This window comes from Cydia splendana, chromosome 21 (assembly GCF_910591565.1).
Source record: "Cydia splendana chromosome 21, ilCydSple1.2, whole genome shotgun sequence".
Lineage (NCBI taxonomy): Eukaryota > Metazoa > Arthropoda > Insecta > Lepidoptera > Tortricidae > Cydia > Cydia splendana.
In genome coordinates this window covers 10,966,956-10,988,574 of record NC_085980.1, presented here as the reverse complement: position 1 = coordinate 10,988,574, position 21,619 = coordinate 10,966,956, and the positions used below count along the sequence as shown (strand labels likewise).

The 21,619-nt window shown below is 38.0% G+C and overlaps 2 protein-coding genes across 2 annotated transcripts in view; both read left to right on the top strand.

Moving 5' to 3' along the window:
• LOC134801033 (uncharacterized) overlaps window positions 1-21,619 on the top strand; it is a 338,387-nt gene that overhangs the window by 146,954 nt on the left and 169,814 nt on the right. The window lies entirely within an intron of this gene.
• LOC134801062 (uncharacterized) overlaps window positions 1-21,619 on the top strand; it is a 79,008-nt gene that overhangs the window by 49,512 nt on the left and 7,877 nt on the right. Inside the window, exons 18-22 of the mRNA XM_063773591.1 lie at window positions 10,715-10,825; window positions 11,192-11,275; window positions 19,208-19,401; window positions 19,803-19,914; window positions 20,900-20,940. Coding sequence (XP_063629661.1) covers window positions 10,715-10,825; window positions 11,192-11,275; window positions 19,208-19,401; window positions 19,803-19,914; window positions 20,900-20,940 — 542 coding nt within the window. The remainder of the gene's footprint in view (window positions 1-10,714; window positions 10,826-11,191; window positions 11,276-19,207; window positions 19,402-19,802; window positions 19,915-20,899; window positions 20,941-21,619) is intronic.

Genomic DNA, 21,619 nt, shown 5'->3' with positions numbered 1-21,619 from the left:
AGCATTTTCTTTCGAAACCACCAATTTGATGAAGTGGACCTGATGATGATGATTGTTTTGATGATAATCATGACGATTTCTTAAAATGTACGACGTTCAGCGATTATTCCGGGACCCGTGGTCCGATTTGAGCAATTCTTTTTTTGTTTGAAGGGAACTGCCTCCAAGAGCGTCCCACATTAATCTGGTGCTGTTCTGATGATGGAATCCGTGAAGAATTGAGGGAACTCCTCAATTTTTAAAGGCACATGTATGGTGATTTGGGTATTGTCTTAAGCAAATCAAGCATTTCCTCTTAAAAACCACTAATTTGATGGAGTGGACCTGATGATGATGATTGTTGATGATAAATGATGATGATTTTATAAGTGTAGATTACTCCGGAACCCGTGGTCCGATTTGAGTATATATTTTTTTGTTTGAACGAAGTTACCTCCAAGGTGTTCCCATAATATTGTTGGTTATAATCTGGTGACGGAATTCATAAGGAAATAAGAGAACTCCTCAATTTTTAAAGGTACGAGTATGGCGACATCGTTGTTTTTTATAGTAACTCAAACATTTCCTCCCGTTAATAACCCATTTGATGAAGTACAACTGTAGCCTTACCACGAGTTTGACACTACATCTTCGCTATCGTCTTTGTAACTTACTTTCTATACATCTCGCTCGCACTAATAGGATGCCAGTACGAGCGAGACGCATAGAAAGTAAGTTACGCACTCGCTAAGCTAATATGTCAGTGTTAGACTTATGGTAAGGCTATTGAGGAGTCGGGAAATGGCGGTTGAAGGGTTGGTGGTTCAGGCTTCAGGGTCGAGGGGTTCCGTGATCAGGGGTTGATGTGCTGTGAGGTTGAGTGATCTGGGGGTTGAGGGATTGGGTCAGTGGCGGGGCGGAGGATGGATTTTGTGTTTGTGCACTGTAGTGACAGGAATGATTACGAATTTAGTGATACGCATCATTATTATTTTCATTCATGCGTCACGCGTCACTCATAAGCTGTTAACAATGCCTTACAATTAAAAATGGAGAAATAAAAACTTTTACAAAAAAAAAGAAAACCGACTTCAAAAAGGATAAAATAAAATATAATCCGTTTTTAAGTATATGCGTTACTAACTGATATGTTTGAAGTCGGTGCCAAGACAAATAGTAACAATACCGGTCAAAAATAATCAGCGTTATGTCTATAAATCACATTACAACTGTACTAATAGGTATTATAATAGTGAAAGTAATTCTGTCTGTCTCTTTGTCACCTTTTCAGCTAAACAACTGCCATGTAAACTGGTGAAATTTGCCATGCAGGTAAAAAGTTAAAGCCCTGTAGATGGTTCTTGAATTGTTTTATATTTTGAAATCAAGTTCTCTGGATAAGAGGCGGGAAATAACTCAGTCCCAATCCCACACCTGAGTACTATGGACAGTTCGAAAATTAGTAAAAATTGCTGTTATAAAAACATATCGGCAATCGCATTGGTTTTATACTAGTACCGACAAACATGGTACGGACTGCGCCAAGGTGGATTGACAGTGGGTTCTTAGGTATCTACAGAAAGTATGATAATTGCTGTCGTGTAAGGCAATCCTTGTTATGGCAAACATTGTTACCGGATCGCCCTAAAATCATGGTATGTTTCAAATTTGGCTTGGCACCGACTTCAAACATATCAGTTAGTAACGCATATACTTAAAAACGGAATATATTTTATTTTATCCTTTTTGAAGTCGGTTTTCTTTTTTTTTGTAACAGTTTTTATTTATACAGTTGTTTTTATTCCACACTGGTGGCAAGCAATCATACGACCCGCATTTACCCTAGCCTATGGACGCCTGCAACTACAGGGATGAGGCACATAATGCCAAATGTTGATTGATTTTGTGATATAGTCCTAATATATAAAATAAGGCTAATAAAGGAATACAAGACAAGTACATTTCTGTTTTGTTGATAATATAATTTAATTGTATCTCAAGAAAATTTTAAAAATTAGCGGAAATGATTCGTGTAGTTTTGAAAATTGGTATAGTTATACCTTGTGATGTCCAGATAGACATACTAAAAGTCCTCGAGGGTAGGGGGTGTGTGGAGGATGTAGCGGGGGTTGAAGATACCTCTTTATTTTTCAATTTTTGCTCATATCTAGAATATCTGTACGAATAGCATTATAATTACTTAGAACAAAAGTAAAACATAAACTTTTCTACAAATTTAGTTATTTTTATTTTTACGTTACATCAATACTTTAGGAACTACAGGTTGTTAAAGTTAACAAAGAGATAAAAAAAGACGAATTAAGAAAACGTCGTTTTTTCGTAATTGTTCATCATAAATCATTTTTTGTGTTTAGATTAAGCACACTTAGCGACCAGGCCCCAGTTTCACCACGGCTACAATTGTCAGTGACATATGTCGAGCGACAATTGTCAAGCGACAGGTGACATATTACAATTTTATAAAATATTTTCTATAGAAATACTTACAAACATGACAGGCATTTTGCTACAATTGTATGTATTACAATTATGTCGCGAAACAAGAATTATTTTTTCTAGTCGACATATTTGTAGAATTGTCGGTGAATCTTGACAGGAAATGAGTTATATGTCGGAATTTCGTGACAATTGTCGTGTTTCTTGTGACAATTGTCATAAACTTAGCAAGAGAAATATCTGTTTTTTTCCGATATAATAAAGTTTTTTTTAATAATACAATGATGGTGGCAAACAGGAATACGGCCCGCCCGATGGTAAGCGGTAACCGTAGCCCATGGATGCCTGTGACGTCAGCAACAGTGATGTTTTACAATTGTCGCACCTGTCACCGTGGTGAAATTGGAGCCTGCTCATGAAACATAAAAAAACTGTCAAGAGCATGTCGGACCATGATCAGTATGGGTTCCGCAGTTACCCGTACGTCAAAATAGTCTGATTAAGTCATTGCAAAACCTCAAAAACGGCTGGAGCGTTCAGGTTTGCTATATTTTTCCTTGAAAGTATACTAAGCACTTTCACGATTTTTACACATTTTTTCTTTCAGATCGATTATTTCCGAAAATATGCTGATCAAATGGTCCTTAAAGACCTATCCAACGACACCCTACCCTATAGGGTTTGTAGTGTATAGACGTCTCGAGAGCTTACGTCATGGTGACGTCACTGACAGTTTAGGGTCAGTCGATGACAGACTGTGAATAGTGCCGGAAATACATTATATCGTATGATTTACTGACGTAAATACAGTACTTTACAGGGTTGAAGCGAAAAAAAATTTCATGCCCACTTTTCATATAAGGGAGCCACCCTATTAAATATTTTTTCTAGTTTTTATTTTACGACTTTGTCAGTGTAACTGATTTATATATTCTTGCTTATTCTAAACTAAAAATTTGATTTATGATGAACGATTACGAAAAAACGAAGTTTTCTTAAATCGACTTTTTTATCTCTTTGTTAACTTTAACAGCCCTAAAGTATTGATCGTAACGTAAAATAAAAATAACCAAATTTGTAGGAAATTTTATGTTAAAACTTTTAATATTGTTTTGTATGCTATTCGTACAGATATTAGAGATATGAGCAAAAATATGAAAAAGGTACCTTCACCCCCCTCCCCCCTACACCCTCAGCATACCCGCTAAGCTCGAGCAAAGAGTATAATAATATATGTATAGTAAAAGAGAGCCAACTCGCGAGTAAATGTCAAAAAACGTCGACACTAACGCTCCTAGCGGATTTTTGTCACAAACCTTTACGTATGTGTGCGTGGCACACATGCATAGTAGTAATAAAGACTATGGCGCCTTTTTCCTTGACCGTAAACAGTGAACTACAATGAGGGTTCCATTCTTTCACCTTCTTGCAAAGCAATCACGTGAAAAATGAATACACCTCATTGTAGTGCACTGTACACGGTCAAGGAAAAAGGCGCCAATATATTATGTACTATAATACATATTCATTCAGTGACGATTTACTACCTAGACCAGTATTTTATAAATGTTCATAGGTACCAAAGAATATTTTAGTCGCAAAAGTAAAAACACGATGTGTAAAAATATCATTTATTTTTCATTACTTACATGCGTAACAAACCAAAAAAATATTTTCTAAGGGTTCCACTTATTATAATAAATTAGTTCGAAATAATACAAATCCACTATTAAAACTTGGACTTAAATTTGACTAGCTAGCACGAGCCACGAAGCATTGATGCGTTTTGGAGTCATGTTGTTTTAATTCGCACAGCCGAAAAGGCAATAACGTTTCTTTCTCCCAGGCGCACTCATTTTCATCAATTTATAGTGATTATACTATAAATTATTAATTAAAATTACAAAAAATTAGAATCTTCTGTTTGACTTTTATAGTTTGACGGTTACTATGTTTTTTGTTTTAACGTTTCCTTTCACGTAAGGCACTTGGCGAAACTATTTAGTTAAATGTTCTTAATAAAAACGATTATATTATTTTAATATAAATACAATTATATTAAGACGATTAAAAAATGTGAGGTACCTAAATTACTGAAAATATTAAACGTTTCATACTTGAAACGGAATTTGTGATAAAAATGCAAAGACAAAGTTTTTTTTCTTTTTAACAATTATGGCCTGGATGCGTGTTTTTTAAGACACCACAGACAAAGCGGTTACACCATCTAGTTGATTTACATGGAAGCATCAGGTGAGGAAATGTTGCTGTAAACATAATGCTGACTGCGCTAGTTTCCATATATAAGGTACCCCTCTTTGAAGTTTCACCCCCCTGAGCTCGAGGACATTAAGTATGGTTATCTGGACACCACAAGGTATAACTGTGCCAATTTTCAAAATTATACGAATTATTTCCGCAGATTTTTTTTTATTTTCTTGAGCTATTAACTTACTTGAATGTCGAAGTAGAAGTGTTTTTTGTCATTACAATCTTTAAATGCTTGACGTTTACTCGTCAATTCAAAATTAGAAAAATAGTAAGTGGAGAACAAATGGAGCTGTGGTATACGTCAGGAGTTAGTGCTAGCAATGTGCCAATTGTGCGCCAAAATTGGAGCAATGTGCTCTTTAAACTCCAGAGATATTTAAGAAATAGATGACGCCCGCCATCCTGACGTCAGGTTGGCGGCATTGGCATTTCCAGTTCCAGCTAATGGCTGCCTACTCAAGGGTGAAAGTACTGCCTAAGGTTAGTGCTCGGAATGTGCTTCCACATGTATGAAGCAGAATGAAATTCAGAGAGCAGTTAACGAGTAATATGGAATTTAATAAATATATATATAGACGCCTGCTTATTTTAAATAGCGATATCACATCTTCATTGCAGGCAGTTCAGGCGCACACAAAACATGCAGGCGCTTTACACAAAAAGTGATTAATACCATGATACTGGATACTTAACGCGTCTTAAGCCGAATTATTTATTTTATTTTATTAATAGAGTCATGTTACTTATTGAACTTGCGAGAATCATGCAAAAAACTCGTTTAGGTACCGTAAAAACGAACACTCGGTAAAATATTTATATTACTCTACGACCAACTATGTATTACACACATTAAGTGTTACTATTGCTTGAAGCAAGACCGTTTTCTAAAAAAAATGTGTCTACGTTCACCCATTCAAGGCCAGCGACTCTGCGTATGTGGGACATGCTCAAACAGTTCCACAGGGCCAGTAACTCGCATGGGTCGTTCTACCGTTTCGTGCCGATTTGCCACTTTTTTGGGGATTTTTTTTATTTTGAAGTTACAGTGTAGATTTTGATATTGTGAATGTGTATACGTATTGTGTATATTATTTTAAGAAAGGCACCTATATACTAGTTATACTTTTGGAAAACAAATAAGGAATATTACATTCCTTATTTGTTTTCCAAAAGTATAAGGCACAGATGGAAATGAAAAACCAAGGGATGGTAATAAAACACGAATAGAAGGAAATTAAATTAGATTAAATTATATAAATTAACTTTATTGGTCAAAATCAAAGTGATAATATTTTAAATAATAATCTACTTTTAATTTAATAATCTACTTTTTAACAATACTAAATAATAATCTACTTTTTAACAATACTTTTTACGATGTTTCAGTATTCGTCTTCGGTCTCATTATTTGTCAGAACTAGAAACATATGTATAATAATGAGATTTGTAATCTAAAAAACTGGTTACATAAATGAAAATTAAAAAAGCTTAAATTATCTAGAAATTGTTATAAAAAACAATCGTTATTTATGATAAAATATATTATTCGGGAAAGAACTGAGGCAAAAATTTAAACTATCCAGTATCGATGTAGGTAATGTGACTTAGCCGTCTTTGTAAAGGACAGATGCTGTTTTTTTAAATAATGAAGTGGGACAGTATATTACATTTCGGACACGACCATGATAAGCCGTTTCAAAGGGAACAGCGGGCCGAGGTAAAGCTGCAGGACAGCAGAGCTTGGAGATGAACAAATAGTGGTGTATTAAAAAGCAAACTAGCAGACCGCAAACACGATATTGAGCTCTAACGCCGTTGGAAGTCGAAGAGCGTACTCTACGGAACACCAAAACCCTGTGTAGATAGAGGCCAAAGACCGAGTACGCCCCAATAATCGAAATACTTATTATAAATATCAAACTCCATAGGGTTGTAGACTCAACAAGTCACACTTTCGAGGAAAAATGCAAAGGTCAAGCCGTAGGAGGGTCCGAGATCACATTGGTTAAATTTCAAGCTCTCTTGTCTCGCAGTTAGGCCTTCTATGGAAGCGCAATGTGATCTCAGACGGACTGGGCCTTCAGCGTTTATGCGGACCCCGGCCTTTGGCCTCACTTAGCCAAGTTCTGCTCTCTTGCAGATTGATATTTGACCTTGTACAGAAATGTACCCCTATCTCAAACTCCCCCGGGCCTTCGGCCTTGCTTTTTATTTTTAATACATTCGGCTATTCATAATCATGATCATATTTATTTGCAGAAAAAGGGTTATTAGTTCTTGTTTGAGGTCAGCGCCATTGAAGCTCAGTCATTGACCTCGCAGGATGTTTGTCATGTTGGTATACAGTTATTTCGGCGTTTTTTTACACGAAGTAAAATAAAAAGTGCTGTCAACCTCAACCTTAGTCTTTAGGGCCCATACGAGTGACTTATGCCATATATGACTTATCAATCAAATTAATATATTATCATATTATTAATAATTTGTATTTTGTTGTTTTAAATTTCTTTTTGAGTTATATTATTCAGATAATATACTTTCACGGCTTCGGCAAACAACAGTGTCATTCGTCCGGGGAACGGGCTGAGATGGGCCAAAAATACAAAGTTGATGGTAAGTTATATAGGTAGATAAAGTGCATGTTATCTCACATGCACTTTATCTACCTATATATTTGGAGCGACCTGATGAAAATAAGCAAATGTACAGTCAGCAGTCAGCCAAATATCGTAATATAATTTGTTGCCATAGAAATAAGGATGTGATCCGTTATAGTGGCAACATATTGAGAGACCAAAGCGGCTAAATTCAGTGGTGGCTCGGACACTTAGAGAGAATGGGAGAGGATCGTGCCGTGAAGAGAGCGTACTTGGGATTGGGACAACAAAATGGGAGACGCCCGAGTGGACGTCCCAGGTACCGCTGAAACGACGTTTGCTCAAGACCTGCTCATGAAACCTCGGCCATGGCAACTGGCGAGAGCCATCGCAAGACCGAGAAACATGGCGTGATCTGGTGTCGGAGGCCAGGACTCACTTTGGGTCGTTGCGTCACCGTAGCCGAAGTAAGTAATGTTAATATCCAGAAAGGGAAATGAGGACTAGACTACCTACGTTTGTATGAAAAAGCGATTTAAGGGCGGTGGTCGTCCATATTCGTCTTAAGGCGGAAATTAATCTAATGAACGTTTTTGCAACCAGGCTTATAAAATCAAATAATAATTTTATCTTGAAACAAGTTTTAACCAAACACCTACGTAGATGAAAAAATACAATCTTGCCTTTTATCAAATCACATAATTTTTTGAGAAATTTGTGAATTAAGTTATCTAAATAAGGGCTACAAATAAGAAATCCCTATCACAGTTCCTCCCTCCTTGCTTCGTACTCCTCAGTGCTGAGATCGCTATCACAGTTAATAACTTATAAACCATGGCAGGGTTGAATACATAATAATGTCGGTATTTAACTAAACATAAGACAAACTCTTTATTTCATTTACGCGAGCGGAGCTGCGGGCCCGTCTAGTTATAAATATGTTTCTAGTTCTGACAAATAATGAGACCGAAGACGATTACTGAAACATCGTAAAAAGTATTGTTAAAAAGTAGATTATTATATTAAACAGGTCAACAGGGTAGATATACTTTTTAAAAGCCAAGATATTTATGGTTCCATCGTTTAAAATATTATCACTTTGATTTTGACCAATAAAGTTAATTTATATAATTTAATCTAATTTAATTTCCTTCTATTCGTGTTTTATTACCATCCCTTGGTTTTTCATTTCCATCTGTGCCTTCATTACATTCCTTATTTGTTTTCCAAAAGTATAACTAGTATATAGGTGCCTTTCTTAAAATAATATACACAATAAGTATACACATTCACAATATCAAAATCTACACTGTAACTACAAAATAAAAAAAATCCCCAAAAAAGTGGCAAATCGGCACGAAACGGTAGAACGACCCATGCGAGTTACTGGCCCTGTGGAACTGTTTGAGCATGTCCCACATACGCAGAGTCGCTGGCCTTGAATGGGTGAACGTAGACACATTTTTTTTAGAAAACGTTCTAGCTTCAAGCAATAGTTACACTTAATGTGTGTAATACATAGTTGGTCGTAGAGTAATATAAATATTTTACCGAGTGTTCGTTTTTACGGTACCTAAACGAGTTTTTTTGCATGATTCGCGCAAGTTCAATAAGTAACATGACTCTATTAATAAAATAAAATAAATAATTCGGCTTAAGACGCGTTAAGTATCCAGTATCATGGTATTAATCACTTTTTGTGTAAAGCGCCTGCATGTTTTGTGTGCGCCTGAACTGCCTGCAATGAAGATGTGATATCGCTATTTAAAATAAGCAGGCGTCTATATATATATTTATTAAATTCCATATTACTCGTTAACTGCTCTCTGAATTTCATTGTGCTTCATACATGTGGAAGCACATTCCGAGCACTAACCTTAGGCAGTACTTTCACCCTTGAGTAGGCAGCCATTAGCTGGAACTGGAAATGCGCCCGCCAACCTGACGTCAGGATGGCGGGCGTCATCTATTTCTTAAATATCTCTGGAGTTTAAAGAGCACATTGCTCCAATTTTGGCGCACATTTGGCACATTGCTAGCACTAACTCCTGACGTATACCGCAGCTCCATTTGTTGATGTACACCCGCCATCCTGACACTCACGCTAATTTTATCTACTTATTGGAGCCATGCATAACTCAATAGTCCCACAAATTATCTTAATTTTGCTAGTATTCTTCCTTATTTTCACTACCTACTTGCCCGAAATTGACTGCTAGAGTTAGACTGCACTGCGTGTGCAATCAAAATCGTTGCAGAGTTTTCTTGGTCTAGCTCTATTACATTTTTAATGTCTATATGTACAATTTTTTGTCTCTTAATGATTTGGTATCATTTGATTAGATTCTCAGTTTGTCGCGGTATACACTCATATTGTACATAATTAATAATTATTTACACTCACCGTCTTACCTACCATTTTTAATTTCATTAAGTACTCATCAAAATTCGAATTTGCTAATAAATCTTATTCAATATTAATTGCCGGAAAAAATCCCGGAACTGACAATTCAGAATACCGATGTCGTCAGAATAAGGACGTAGACGTGCTGCGCGGGAATGGTGCGGTGCGCCGCGCGGGGCGCCCGCCTGCCCGTTCTACCACGCGTCTGCTTCACCCCCTTGAAAACGTAAAACTCGATTATAAGAGCGCCTTAACCCGTGCAAAGCGGGGGCGGGTCGCTAGTTATAAATAAGTTTATCAGAAGCTTACTTATACTATACTTAATATACTTATACAGTTAAATGTGAGCTAGGAAACTGATATTCCTATGATAATATAAAACTTTTGGTTGGGATTCCCAACTTGGGAAGACCGCCATAGGGCAAGAACTTTTGTTTTTGTTTAAAAGTAGGTATTCGTATAGAACGCAGAAAGGAAGAGCTTCGCTGCTTCTGATCTACCGACCATCTCGGCTGTCCCATTTCAAAACCTATTTCACAAACTGAGTTTTTTATGTTATTTGGACCCACTCTAGCACAACATGAAAAACTCTTTTTGAGAAATTTGTCCCTTACTAGGTTTTGAAATGGGACAGCAGATCTGTAAGTGAAGTATGCAAACAAACGCATGAGTTAGAAGCAACGAAAGAGCTTCCCCACATCAAAGAGAAGTTAGAATAGAGGAATAGCCATCGCTCGTTAAGATACCACCATACCTTTGGCCTATCGTCGAGTAGATGGCGATACTTTTTGACATTTAACAAATTTAACACATATCAGTGAAAAAATAAGGATCAAAGTCAAATGGCGTTCTAAAAGTGTTAATCATTTGTGTCGAAAGATGGCAGTAAATGTACTACATAATTTACTTTGACAATATTGCTCTATTTCAAATTCTCTTTGCCCACATTGACCGTACATTACTTATACATTTTGCAAGAAATGGTAAACAAAAATTATATTTCCAGAACGTTGGTCTCGTTGCGAATCGCCGTGCGAAGGGAGCCAGACGCAAGAGGGTTGTACAGTACTGAATCATGTCGAAACGTCGGAAGCATCGCCAAGCATGCCGACGTACCGTAAGTTATTATTTATTTTGTATGTCCATATCTCGGGACCCCATGGTCCCGGACCTTTGGAGGCGTGCGTGGGGCCGAAAGCCAACAGCGCAGAGGCCCTTTACGACAAAATGTCATCGAAAACGCCGTTGATCCCCAATTTGTCTCATGGGGCACCCACTCCGTGGTTATCTTGGCACACAATGGTCAAACAGTAATCAAAATAATTTAATACAAATATAAATCAGTTTGAGTTCAGATACATAAAACTGGTCAAGTGAGAGTTCGTTTAACTCTCGTGCCGATAATTCCGTACAAACTTTCAATGATGTCATGCAATGCAACTTTTTAAACATGACTGTTATTTTTGACATACTTGTATTACAGATACTGCTATACAGAGTTATGGGACCTCTGAATGCGCCCCGAAGTACCGTGCCCCAACCAAACCGGTCAAGGGCAAAGTTATAAGTAAGTAAATATAATCGGTACACCTCTCCCCGCCTACAAACACAAACAAAACCCCCCACAAACATAGACACAAACAAACACAAATACTACAAAGTCCCCCGCCGCGTCTGTCTGTTTGTGTGTAAGTATGTTCGCAATAAACTCGAAAACTTCTGAACGGGTTTTCATGCCGTTTTCACCTATCAATTGAGCGATTCTTGGGGAAGGTTTATAGCAGGAGATCTAAGGTCCCGTTTTCTAAGGGGACCTTGCATTTTGGAGACAAAGCAAACCGCTTGGAACAGGTGTTCCTGGGGGTGACCTGAGCTGATTAAGCCCGGTTGCCAAGAGGTTCCCCCCAGCAGGTGGGCAGGGGAGGGGGGGAAAAAGTGCCTCCGGCGCGCCTCACTCTAAGCTTTATATCTGCATACATCTTGCAACTATATCCAGTTTGGTGTCTTTTTCGTGTAATTCGAGGATGAAGAATTCATTTCTGTGACTAAATTTTCACTCACCCATACAAAAAATTCGAGAAATTCAAAATTCAAAAAAAATCTATTAATTTCACTTTTTGAAAATCCTGTACAAAATTTATACTATGAGGATTTGCTCTAGAAAAAAATACCTGTGAATAGCCCAGTTATCCTAATATACAGAATAGTAAACTTGTCAAACATTTTTTTTCATAACTCTGTTAAAAAAATGTATTGTGTCGCGCGGCGTACCTGCATTGTAAGAGCGGTATGCAACGTTTAGGATTTTTAAGTATGTTTAGATGATTTCTGATAAGTTGTTATTCTTCTGGTGGTAGATTACATTAATAAATTACTTCTGGACGTGATATATATACAAATATAAATTAAATATATAAATAAAGATGTTGGGAAAACTTTCGCTAATAGAGTTAAGTATTATAAATGTGATAAAATTAACATAGAAGATGTTTGACAAAAAATGCGGGTTAAAATAAGATATATATTGTTCGTAATTGCCATTACATGCCCATGGGACTGTGCATTTTAGGTTTTTTTTAACGCAGTTGCACCTCCTTGCGCATTTTGTTTTGCAGCGGCAACGAATAAGCTCTAAACAAGCAGCAGCCGCCGCAGGTAGGCTTGTCCATATGGGCTCCGAATAACCATGTTGTTTGGACCAGCCCCAGTCAACAGGGCATGGTGGCTGTTGCTGAGGGGCTATAATCTGTCCCCAAACATAGACCAAATCCTACACCGGAACATGCGACACAACTGAAAACCGCCGTGTCGCCGAAATGTCAACCTGGTTGACAAGGTGCAGAAAACCCTAGAGGAAAAGCAAACCGCTCTATGTGCGTTCCTTGATGTTTTGAAGGTGCTTTCGACAATACACCCACAGAGACCATACTCAATGGTATGAAATCAAAGGGAGTAGACGAAAGATGGGTACATAGCATGCTCTCGAACAGAGTAGCCACTCTGACCATCAATACTATATATAGAGCATGAATTTTATATCACTAAAGGGTGCCTACAAGGAGGCGTTTTATCCCCACTATTATGGACCCTAGCGGTGGACCAACTTCTTGCAATCATGTCAGGCCAAGACTTTGATACACAAGGATATGCCGACGACCTTGTAGTCATCGTCAAAGGCCCTTGCCTCAACACAATATCCAACCTAATGCAAGGAGCTCTAAACACAATATTCAAATGGTGTAGAGAAAATGACTTGTCCATTAATCCGAGCAAGACTGTAATAGCCATTTAACCATACACAAGGAAACGGAAGCTCGATAAACTCACAAAACCAAGACTTAATGGACAAATAATACCGTTCTCGGCAGAGGTCAAGTATCTAGGGGTCACCTTCGACCAAAAGTTAACTTGGAACCCTCACCTGAGAAACATTATACAAAAAGCGAAAATGGCCATGTGGTCATGCTGTCGAATGGCAGGAGCAAGATGGGGCTTAAGACCCAAATTGCTATGTGGTTATACACAGCGGTAGTGACGTCAATTGTCACCTACGCCTCCGCAGTCTGGTGTAACAAAACCAGCCAAAAGACAGCAATAGACACTCTAAACAGCCTGCAACGCACGGCTTGTTTAACAGTAACAGGCGCCTACTCCTCGACACCGGGAGCGGCCCTAGATGCACTGCTGGACATCATACCACTCCACTTGCAGGTGCAAAAGGAGGCCAAGCAGTGCGTCTACAGAATATGCACGCTAAACAGGCCAAAATGGCGCTCTCAGGCATTAACCGATCTAAAGGCCTGGGTTTTTACGAATAGAACTCTTAGCATACCCACTGATGACACGCACACCGAATGTCATCTCACCAAACTGTACACAGTAGAAATACCTCCTAGAGACAAATGGATCAACAACCAAATGTACGTCGAAAAGGGAAGCCACATCTGGTATACAGATGGTTCCAAGAAAGGCAATGATGTAGGATGTGGGATCTATGGTGAGAGATCTAAGCTCAGAGCGCTAGCTAGCATGGGCACACTGGCCTCAATCTTGCACGCAGAAGTCTTCGCCATCAACAAATGTGCGGAGATCAATCTGGATAGAAACCTAAGACACCAGCATTTCTACATCAACTCAGACAGCCAGGCTGCTCCGCTGGCACTAGAATCCCTTGAGTCAAACTCAAAACTAGTCCAGAACTGTAAAACAAACCTAAATGCACTGGCTTACTCCAACAAAGTTACACTTAGATGGGTACCAGGGCACTCCGACATTAACGGAAACGAAGAAGCGGGCGAACTTGCTAGAAAGGGCGCAGACACACCTCTGGTCGGCCCAGAACCGTTCTGTGGAAGCACAAAACGAGATGCATATTCTCTGCTCAGCAACTTAGAAAAAACGAGAGCAATCGATTGGTGGAAGTTCGTTAAAGGACAAGAACACTCGAAAGCTCTGATCAAAGGGTTCAACAGCAAAACTGCTAAGGAGCTTTTAGGATTCAAAAGGCACAAAACCTGCGCGGTGACCAGAATACTGACTGGACACTGCAAGTTGAACAAACATATGTTTCAAATTGGCAAGAAACAAGATGCGACATGCAGGTTCTGTCAGGAGTCAGAGGAGACTGCAATGCACATTCTCTGTTCTTGTGGACCACTAATGTCAAAAAGAAGTACCTACATAGAGCGACACGTAGTGCAACCCTATGAGGTACAAAACATTACGGCCCAAAGAATCTGGAACTTTCTGGATGCAACGGGCATTAGTAATGAACTTAAAGGGCCGTCACAATAGATCAATGCTGGTCAATGCATCACTCAAAGGCCCACAACACCACAATAATAATAATAATGTCCCGCGGGGGCAGCTTGTGGCGAGCTGACGGTGAGTGGCGACACCGCGGACCCCTATTCCAGAGGGCCCTGTCATCTGGCCCTCGCCTCTGTGCTTGCCTTGATTGGCCGGCCAGAATGGAGTCGCAAGAGAGGGACCTATGCTCCAGGTTGGAAGTGTAAAATGTCATAACGCCGGCGGCCTGCTGAACGGATTACCGGGATCTGGCTACCGCAGAGTCACATCTCGACAACCTCACAGCCACTCCAAAGTGTTGCCCTGTTGTCGCATTGTGCGTGCGGCCATTGCGGGGCCCACTCAAGGAGTTGGCGAGTCACCACCTGTCATTTACAATTTTGAGACTGATTGTCACGGCAGGTGTCCGCTAGGCTCTCCCATAGCCCATTATCCAGTCCATCCAACTTTCAAATCTATAGCCCATGACCTTAGTTCCCATCGCAGCACAAAAGTGCTGCACTGCAATAGTCTTTGCACCTGGCGGGGACCATCTCCGGATGTATCACATTGTGCGTTCGGGGATAGTATCCACCACATGTATCTAGAGATGGGTAGGGGTGAGTAAATACTGAGTATTTACTCGGTATTTACTCAAAGCACCCGATAAATACCCGTATTTACTCATTTAGGTGGGTAAAAACGATTGCTTATAAAATATTCAAAAAGTGAGATTTAAGAACAAAATTGTCTTTTATTGAAGAGTGCTAACGTGTATTAACAATATCTATAAAATAAAAAGCATATAGGACGCTTAATTTAGGAAAAAAAGGTAATTATTAGTGAGAGGCAAATTGTGATAATGCACAGTTAACAATTTTGTTTTAAATAAGTAGGTATTTACTTTAAAAATATGGTACTTCAATTCTATCGATTTTCTAGATAACTGCATGTCGCGCAAAAGTGCGTGTTTACGCGGCACTTACGACCTTTTATTAAGGGTTTTTTAAAGAAAACTCATAAATGGCTCAACCGATGATGTTCAAAATATTGTTTTTTGTACTCTATTATACGGCTAATCTCCCGATATGTTTTCATATTTTTTATGAACTTTGGTTCTAAAGTTATAGAGAGATAAACATTATTTTGGCCTTTCGAAACGGTTTTATTCCAAAAATATTCAATTTATCCAAAAATGTTCTTAGAAACATTCCAGTTATTTTTAAAGACCAATTTAATGATGTGCAACACGTTGGTGGCTTCTGAATTTTTTTTTCGTGACAATTAGTTACATGTATGGAGTGCCCCTCTTAAAAATACATTTCTTACAATTTTGAGTACTTAATCCAGTAGCGGCTTCCATAATACACCTATATTTCAAATTTATTTGCCCGTTTCAGCACTCTAAATAGTTTATACCCACCAATTTGGGTATAAACGAGTAAATACGGGTATATTGAGTAAATACTGAGTATTTACTCGGTATTTACCCGTGAGTATTTACTCACTACCCATCTCTACATGTATCCCTTGCTTTTAGATTAAAGTGCCTTAAAGGGCCTCTGCGCTGTTGGCTTCGGCCCCACGTACGCCTCCCAAAGGTCCGGGACCCCGTGGTCCCGAGATATGGAAAAGACATACAAATAATAATGTTAATTTTATCACATTTATAATACTTAACTCTGTTGGCGAAGGTTTTCCCAACATCTATATTTATATATTTAATTTATATTTGTATATATATCACGTCCAGAAGTAATTTATTAATGCAATCTGCAACCAGAAGAATAACAACTTATCAGAAATCATCTAAACATACTTAAAAATCCTAAACGCTGCATACCGTTCTTACAATGCAGGTACGCCGCGCGACACAAAACATTTTTTTTAACAGAGTTATGAAAAAAAATGTTGGACAAGTTTACTATTCTGTATAGTAGGATAACTGGGCTATTCACAGGTATTTTTTTTCTAGAGCAAATCCTCATAGTATAAATTTTTTAGAGGATTTACGAAAAAAAAAATTAAAAGATTTTTTTTGAATTTTGAATTTCTCGAATTTTTTGTATGGGTGAGTGAAAAATTAGTCACAGAAATGAATTCTTCATCCTCGAATTACACGAAAAAGACACCAAACTTGATATAGTTGCGAGATGTATGCAGATATAAAGCTTAGAGTGAGGCGCGCCGGAGGCACTTTTTCCCCCCCTCCCCTGCCCACCTGCTGGGGGGAACCTCTTGGCAACCGGGCTTAATCAGCTCAGATCACCCCCAGGAACACCTGTTCCAAGCGGTTTGCTTTGCCTCCAAAATGCAAGGTGGTGGACCTTAGATCTCCTGCTATTAGGTGTAGGTATAATAAGTTAAGGTTTTGTGTAGGTAACCCAATTCTTATTTTTATTTTGTTGGCGATTTTTTTTTCGACAGGTTTTGATAAGTTTGATGAACTGTGTTTATTCCCAGAATGAGTATTCTGGGAAGAATAAACTATTAAATAAGACTTATTTTTCACAACGTGTTTTTCAAGAAAAAGACACGTCAAGATAGTTTACCCTTTTTTTCTAATGCTAAAAAAACTAAGTACCTATAGAATTGATAGTTATAAGATTCAATATACAGGGTGTCCCATAAGTGACACGTCACAGTGACACTGGAGGTAGACCAGGCCAAGAGGACCCAAACCAACTTAACATGACCCCAGTAAAAGTGGCACGGTTTTCGAGTTATTGCTAAATTAAGGTTTTTCATGAATTTTGACCGTTTTTAACATTGTTAGTGCCAGTGTACACTCGGAAAGGTCTCAAAGTTAATTTTTTGTATGTGTACGGTATCATGAATAGTTATTTAAGATAACAGATTAGGTATTTTATCGATAAACAATGTAAAATGCAAAAAAAGTACGGGTTTAATCTTGAATTAAATTCACGGTGAAACATAAATTTCGACTTTGACCACCTGTCGTGAAAAAAACAATAAGTACTAGAAAAGTAATGAGCAAATAACGTCAAGCTATTGAGCATGTTATGCAGATTCAAAAATGGCATGACACATGTACCTTCCTGTAATAAAATAGGAATTATTATCATCTTTCGAAAGCCTCATAAAAAAATAAGTTAAAACTAGGAAATCAGCAATCCGTTGCTACTTAATAAAAATAACGATTTATGTTAAGATATCTAATTCTGGATACAGAAATAAAAAAACGCCTATTCAGTATTTGCCGAATGCCTAAAAGAAAGAGATGGAAAATTGTTATCTCCCTTTTTAAGGATATCATTGAGTTGATAAAAGTTCAAAGAAAATAAAATACTGCAGGTTGAAGTTTAATCAATTTATTAAAGTAATTTTATTTTACAATAGGTGCTCGAATTGTTTTTCCCCGTCTCGTATGCACACTTGGCACCGTCTTCTAAAACTTCAAGTTAATTTTCTTAAATAAATTTCGGATATTTTTCGTGCTGTTTCGTGCCGCCGTAGTTCCTCTTGGGACGTTATTGGCTTGGAGTAAAATTTATCTTGTAAATATCCCCAATAAAAAAATCTAATGGGTTTAGGTCCGGGGAACGTTAGGCCATGCCACTGGTCGGCCGATCCATCTTCTTGGAGCTGGAACCACAGCAAGATGGCTGCCCAGAACACTACGCTCGCGATGTCCGCGACCACCTCACACAGAAATTCCCAGATGGATCAGCCGATTGGGACCAGTGGCAGGTTCGCCGCGTTCCCCGGACCTAAACCCATTAGATTTTTTCCATTTGGGATTGTTAAAATGCTTAAAAGATAAAGTTTACTCCAAGCCAATAAGGTCCTAAGAGGAACTACGGCGGCGTATGTTCGAGGCAGCACGAAACATATCCAAATTTTATTTAAGAAAATTAACTTTAAGTTTTAACAGACGATGCCAAGCGTGCATACGAGCCGGGGAAAAACAATTCGAGCACCTATTGTATAATAAAATTACTTTAATAAATTGATTAAACTTCAACCTGCAGTATTTTATTTTCTTTGAACCTTTATCAACTCAATGATATCCTTAAAAAGGGAGATAACAATTTTTCATCTCTTTCTTTTAGGCATTCGGCAAATACTGAATAGGCGTTTTTTTTTTATTTCTGTATCCAGAATTAGATATCTTAACATAAATCGTTATTTTTAACTAAGTAGCAACGGATTGCTGATTTCCTAGTTTTAACTTATTTTTATGAGGCTTTCGAAAGATGATAATTGATAATAATTCCTATTTTATTACAGGAAGGTACATGTGTCATACCATTTTTGAATCTGCATAACATGCTCAATAGCTTGACGTTATTTGCTCATTACTTTTCTAGTATTTTTTTTTCACGACAGGTGGTCAAAATCGAAATAAATGTTTCGCCGTGAATTTAATTCAAGACTTTTTTGCATTTTACATTGTTTATCGATAAAATACCTATTCTGTTATCTTAAATAACTATTCATGATACGGTACACATAAAAAAATTAACTTCGAGACCTTTCCGAGTGCACACTAGCACTAACAATGTCTAAAACGGTCTAAATTCATGAAAAACCTTAATTTGGCAATAACTCGAAAACCGTGCCACTTTTACTGGGGTCATGTTAAGATGGTTTGGGTCCTCTTGGCCTGGTCTACCTCCAGTGTCACTGTGACGTGTCACTTATGGGACACCCTGTATTATGTCATCATTATCCCAAATTATCGTTCCAGAGGAAATTAGAGAAATACTTGTCTGGCCAGACGGTGATGACGTGATACTAGAATACACAGATGAGACTGCGAAACCGAAGAAGAACAGAAATGAGACTGTAAAAGCCAATAGATCGACGTCAACCATAGCGAAGGCTGTCGCAGATGTCAGCACTATCACTTCAGATTGGTGGAGCCCGTTGTTTGAGAGAAAAGTAAATGAAATTGTTATTTTAGTACCTAATTAAGCTATACGCTCACCGATACTTAGGTTCACGACCAGTCGGTCGTCCCGAATAATTATGAGCTCTTTACAGCACGACCTCCCATCCTTTCGAAGTGGCTAAACCAGTGAAACGATATGCTTTTGGCCTTGATTCGAACTTTATGATACGTCAAATATTACGGCTAGATATCTAATCCATATCGTATCTAGCCGTAATATTTGACGTAGTGTCACATCAACTCGGCGCCAGTGAAACCAATCTCACTATTTAGTATGAACCGATACCATAATCACTATTGTATTGTGCTCAATTTACAACTTATACTTACCTATAGACCTATAAATAATTAAGTATAAAATAAACTAGTCATTTTGAATTTATTATTTTAGCCGATGCGGAGAACATCTGACATGGTACTAATCGAAAATGCCTGGCATGAAAATAGATATAAAGGTCCCGCCGCGAAATGGGATCCATTGTTATATCGTCACGGAGACCACGGTGGGTTTAATAAAATGAAATGAAATGAAAAACTTTCTTTCGGGTAACTAGTGGCCCATAGATAATTACCTTAAAACTAGCATTAGGTACATATTAAAAAAATATCTACTACTTAATTAATACTCTACTCTGTAACCCGCTTCAAACGGATCACATTTTTTACGATTTTCAAACGTTCTCGACATTTTCCTTTTAGGATTTTGGTCCTTAGATGTTTTTTTATAGGAGTTCAGTACCTGTTTGATTTTTATTTATTTTTATAAAAACTAGGTTTCTACAAACAGCGCTAAAACGGCCAAAAAAATGCACCGTAAACGCCTAGCATATACAAAATCGGCAACGGTAAACGCATAAATAAAACGGTCGGACACAGATAATTTCTTTCTCAATTAGTTTCCAAAATTTCGTTTCGATTAGTTAAGTTTTGGAGAAGGAAAACAAGATAAAAACTGTGAACAATTGCTTAACCTTTTGAACGCCAAACGGCGCATCCATTTGCCGTGCCACTGACGCCACGGGGGTAAAATTTAGTTTTGTGAATGAATAATGCCAACCTAAAAGTGGGGTGATTTTCAGTAGATTTTCATCAAAAAACGATCGACGTCAAATGCCGTCTTTGGCGTCGTTGTCACGATTTTGCGTTGACGTCAATTGCCGTCTGTGGCGTTCAATAAAGGTTAAACCGAATCGACCTCGAGTACTAGAGTCAGAACTAGAAAGAGTAGTTTGATGTTTGATGTTGCGGGCGTGTGATTACCTAATAAGGTGGTGGTACTAGTGCTCGACATGCTAATGCCCAATAGATGACACCCTGCTGTCACCTCTATTGACAATGACTTAAGTTTCAAGACACGTACTGGGACCGCGTCGAGCACCAGTACCACCACCTTATGTTATTCCGTTATTATATGGGTCAGTATTTTGTATGATTTAAGTGTATTCATGGTACTATTTTAGTATTTAACAGGAGAATTTCTGTTCACAGAATTAGGCGACGTTCTTTCAGCGTCTAACTATTTATTACAGGTGAGATTCCGAAACATAACTGATACTTTTTAACAATGGGTTCAGCCGGCAGTTTTGAAAAATCATAACGCTTTTTTAGGTCGTAATACGTTGGCAAAAAAATATGAGTAGCTATTTTGAGGCCTTTCTCTAATAACTTCAACGATTCGAAACCTGATTAAACAACTTTCGCCCGATAGAGAAAATTCACGAACATAATAGGTCTAAAACGCTAAACCGCACCATTAACCCTTTCGCCGCCATTGACTTGATATGAAGTCCGAACATTTCGTGCCCCACACTAGTGTAGGAAACGAAGCAAGTTGTTGTATGGAGACCCATGCATTAATTTCTCAGCCGAAACTAACATATAAATATCAAAAAAAAAACCGGCCAAGTGCGAGTCTGACTCGCGTTTCTAGGGTTCCGTACATAATTCCGAGTCACGCTTGACTGCACATTTCTAATAGGTTTTCCTGTCATCTATAGGTAAAGAACTATGTATTTTGTGTATTTTTTTCAAAATTTTAGACCCAGTAGGTTCGGAGATAGAGGGGGAATGGTCATTTTTTGGCTATTTGTATTTTCTAAAATAACTTCGAACATATGTATTTTAAAATTATAAAAAAAATATGTCCATCTTTGGGTTACTAATTTACATATGTGTACCAAATTTCAACTTAATTGGTCCAGTAGTTTC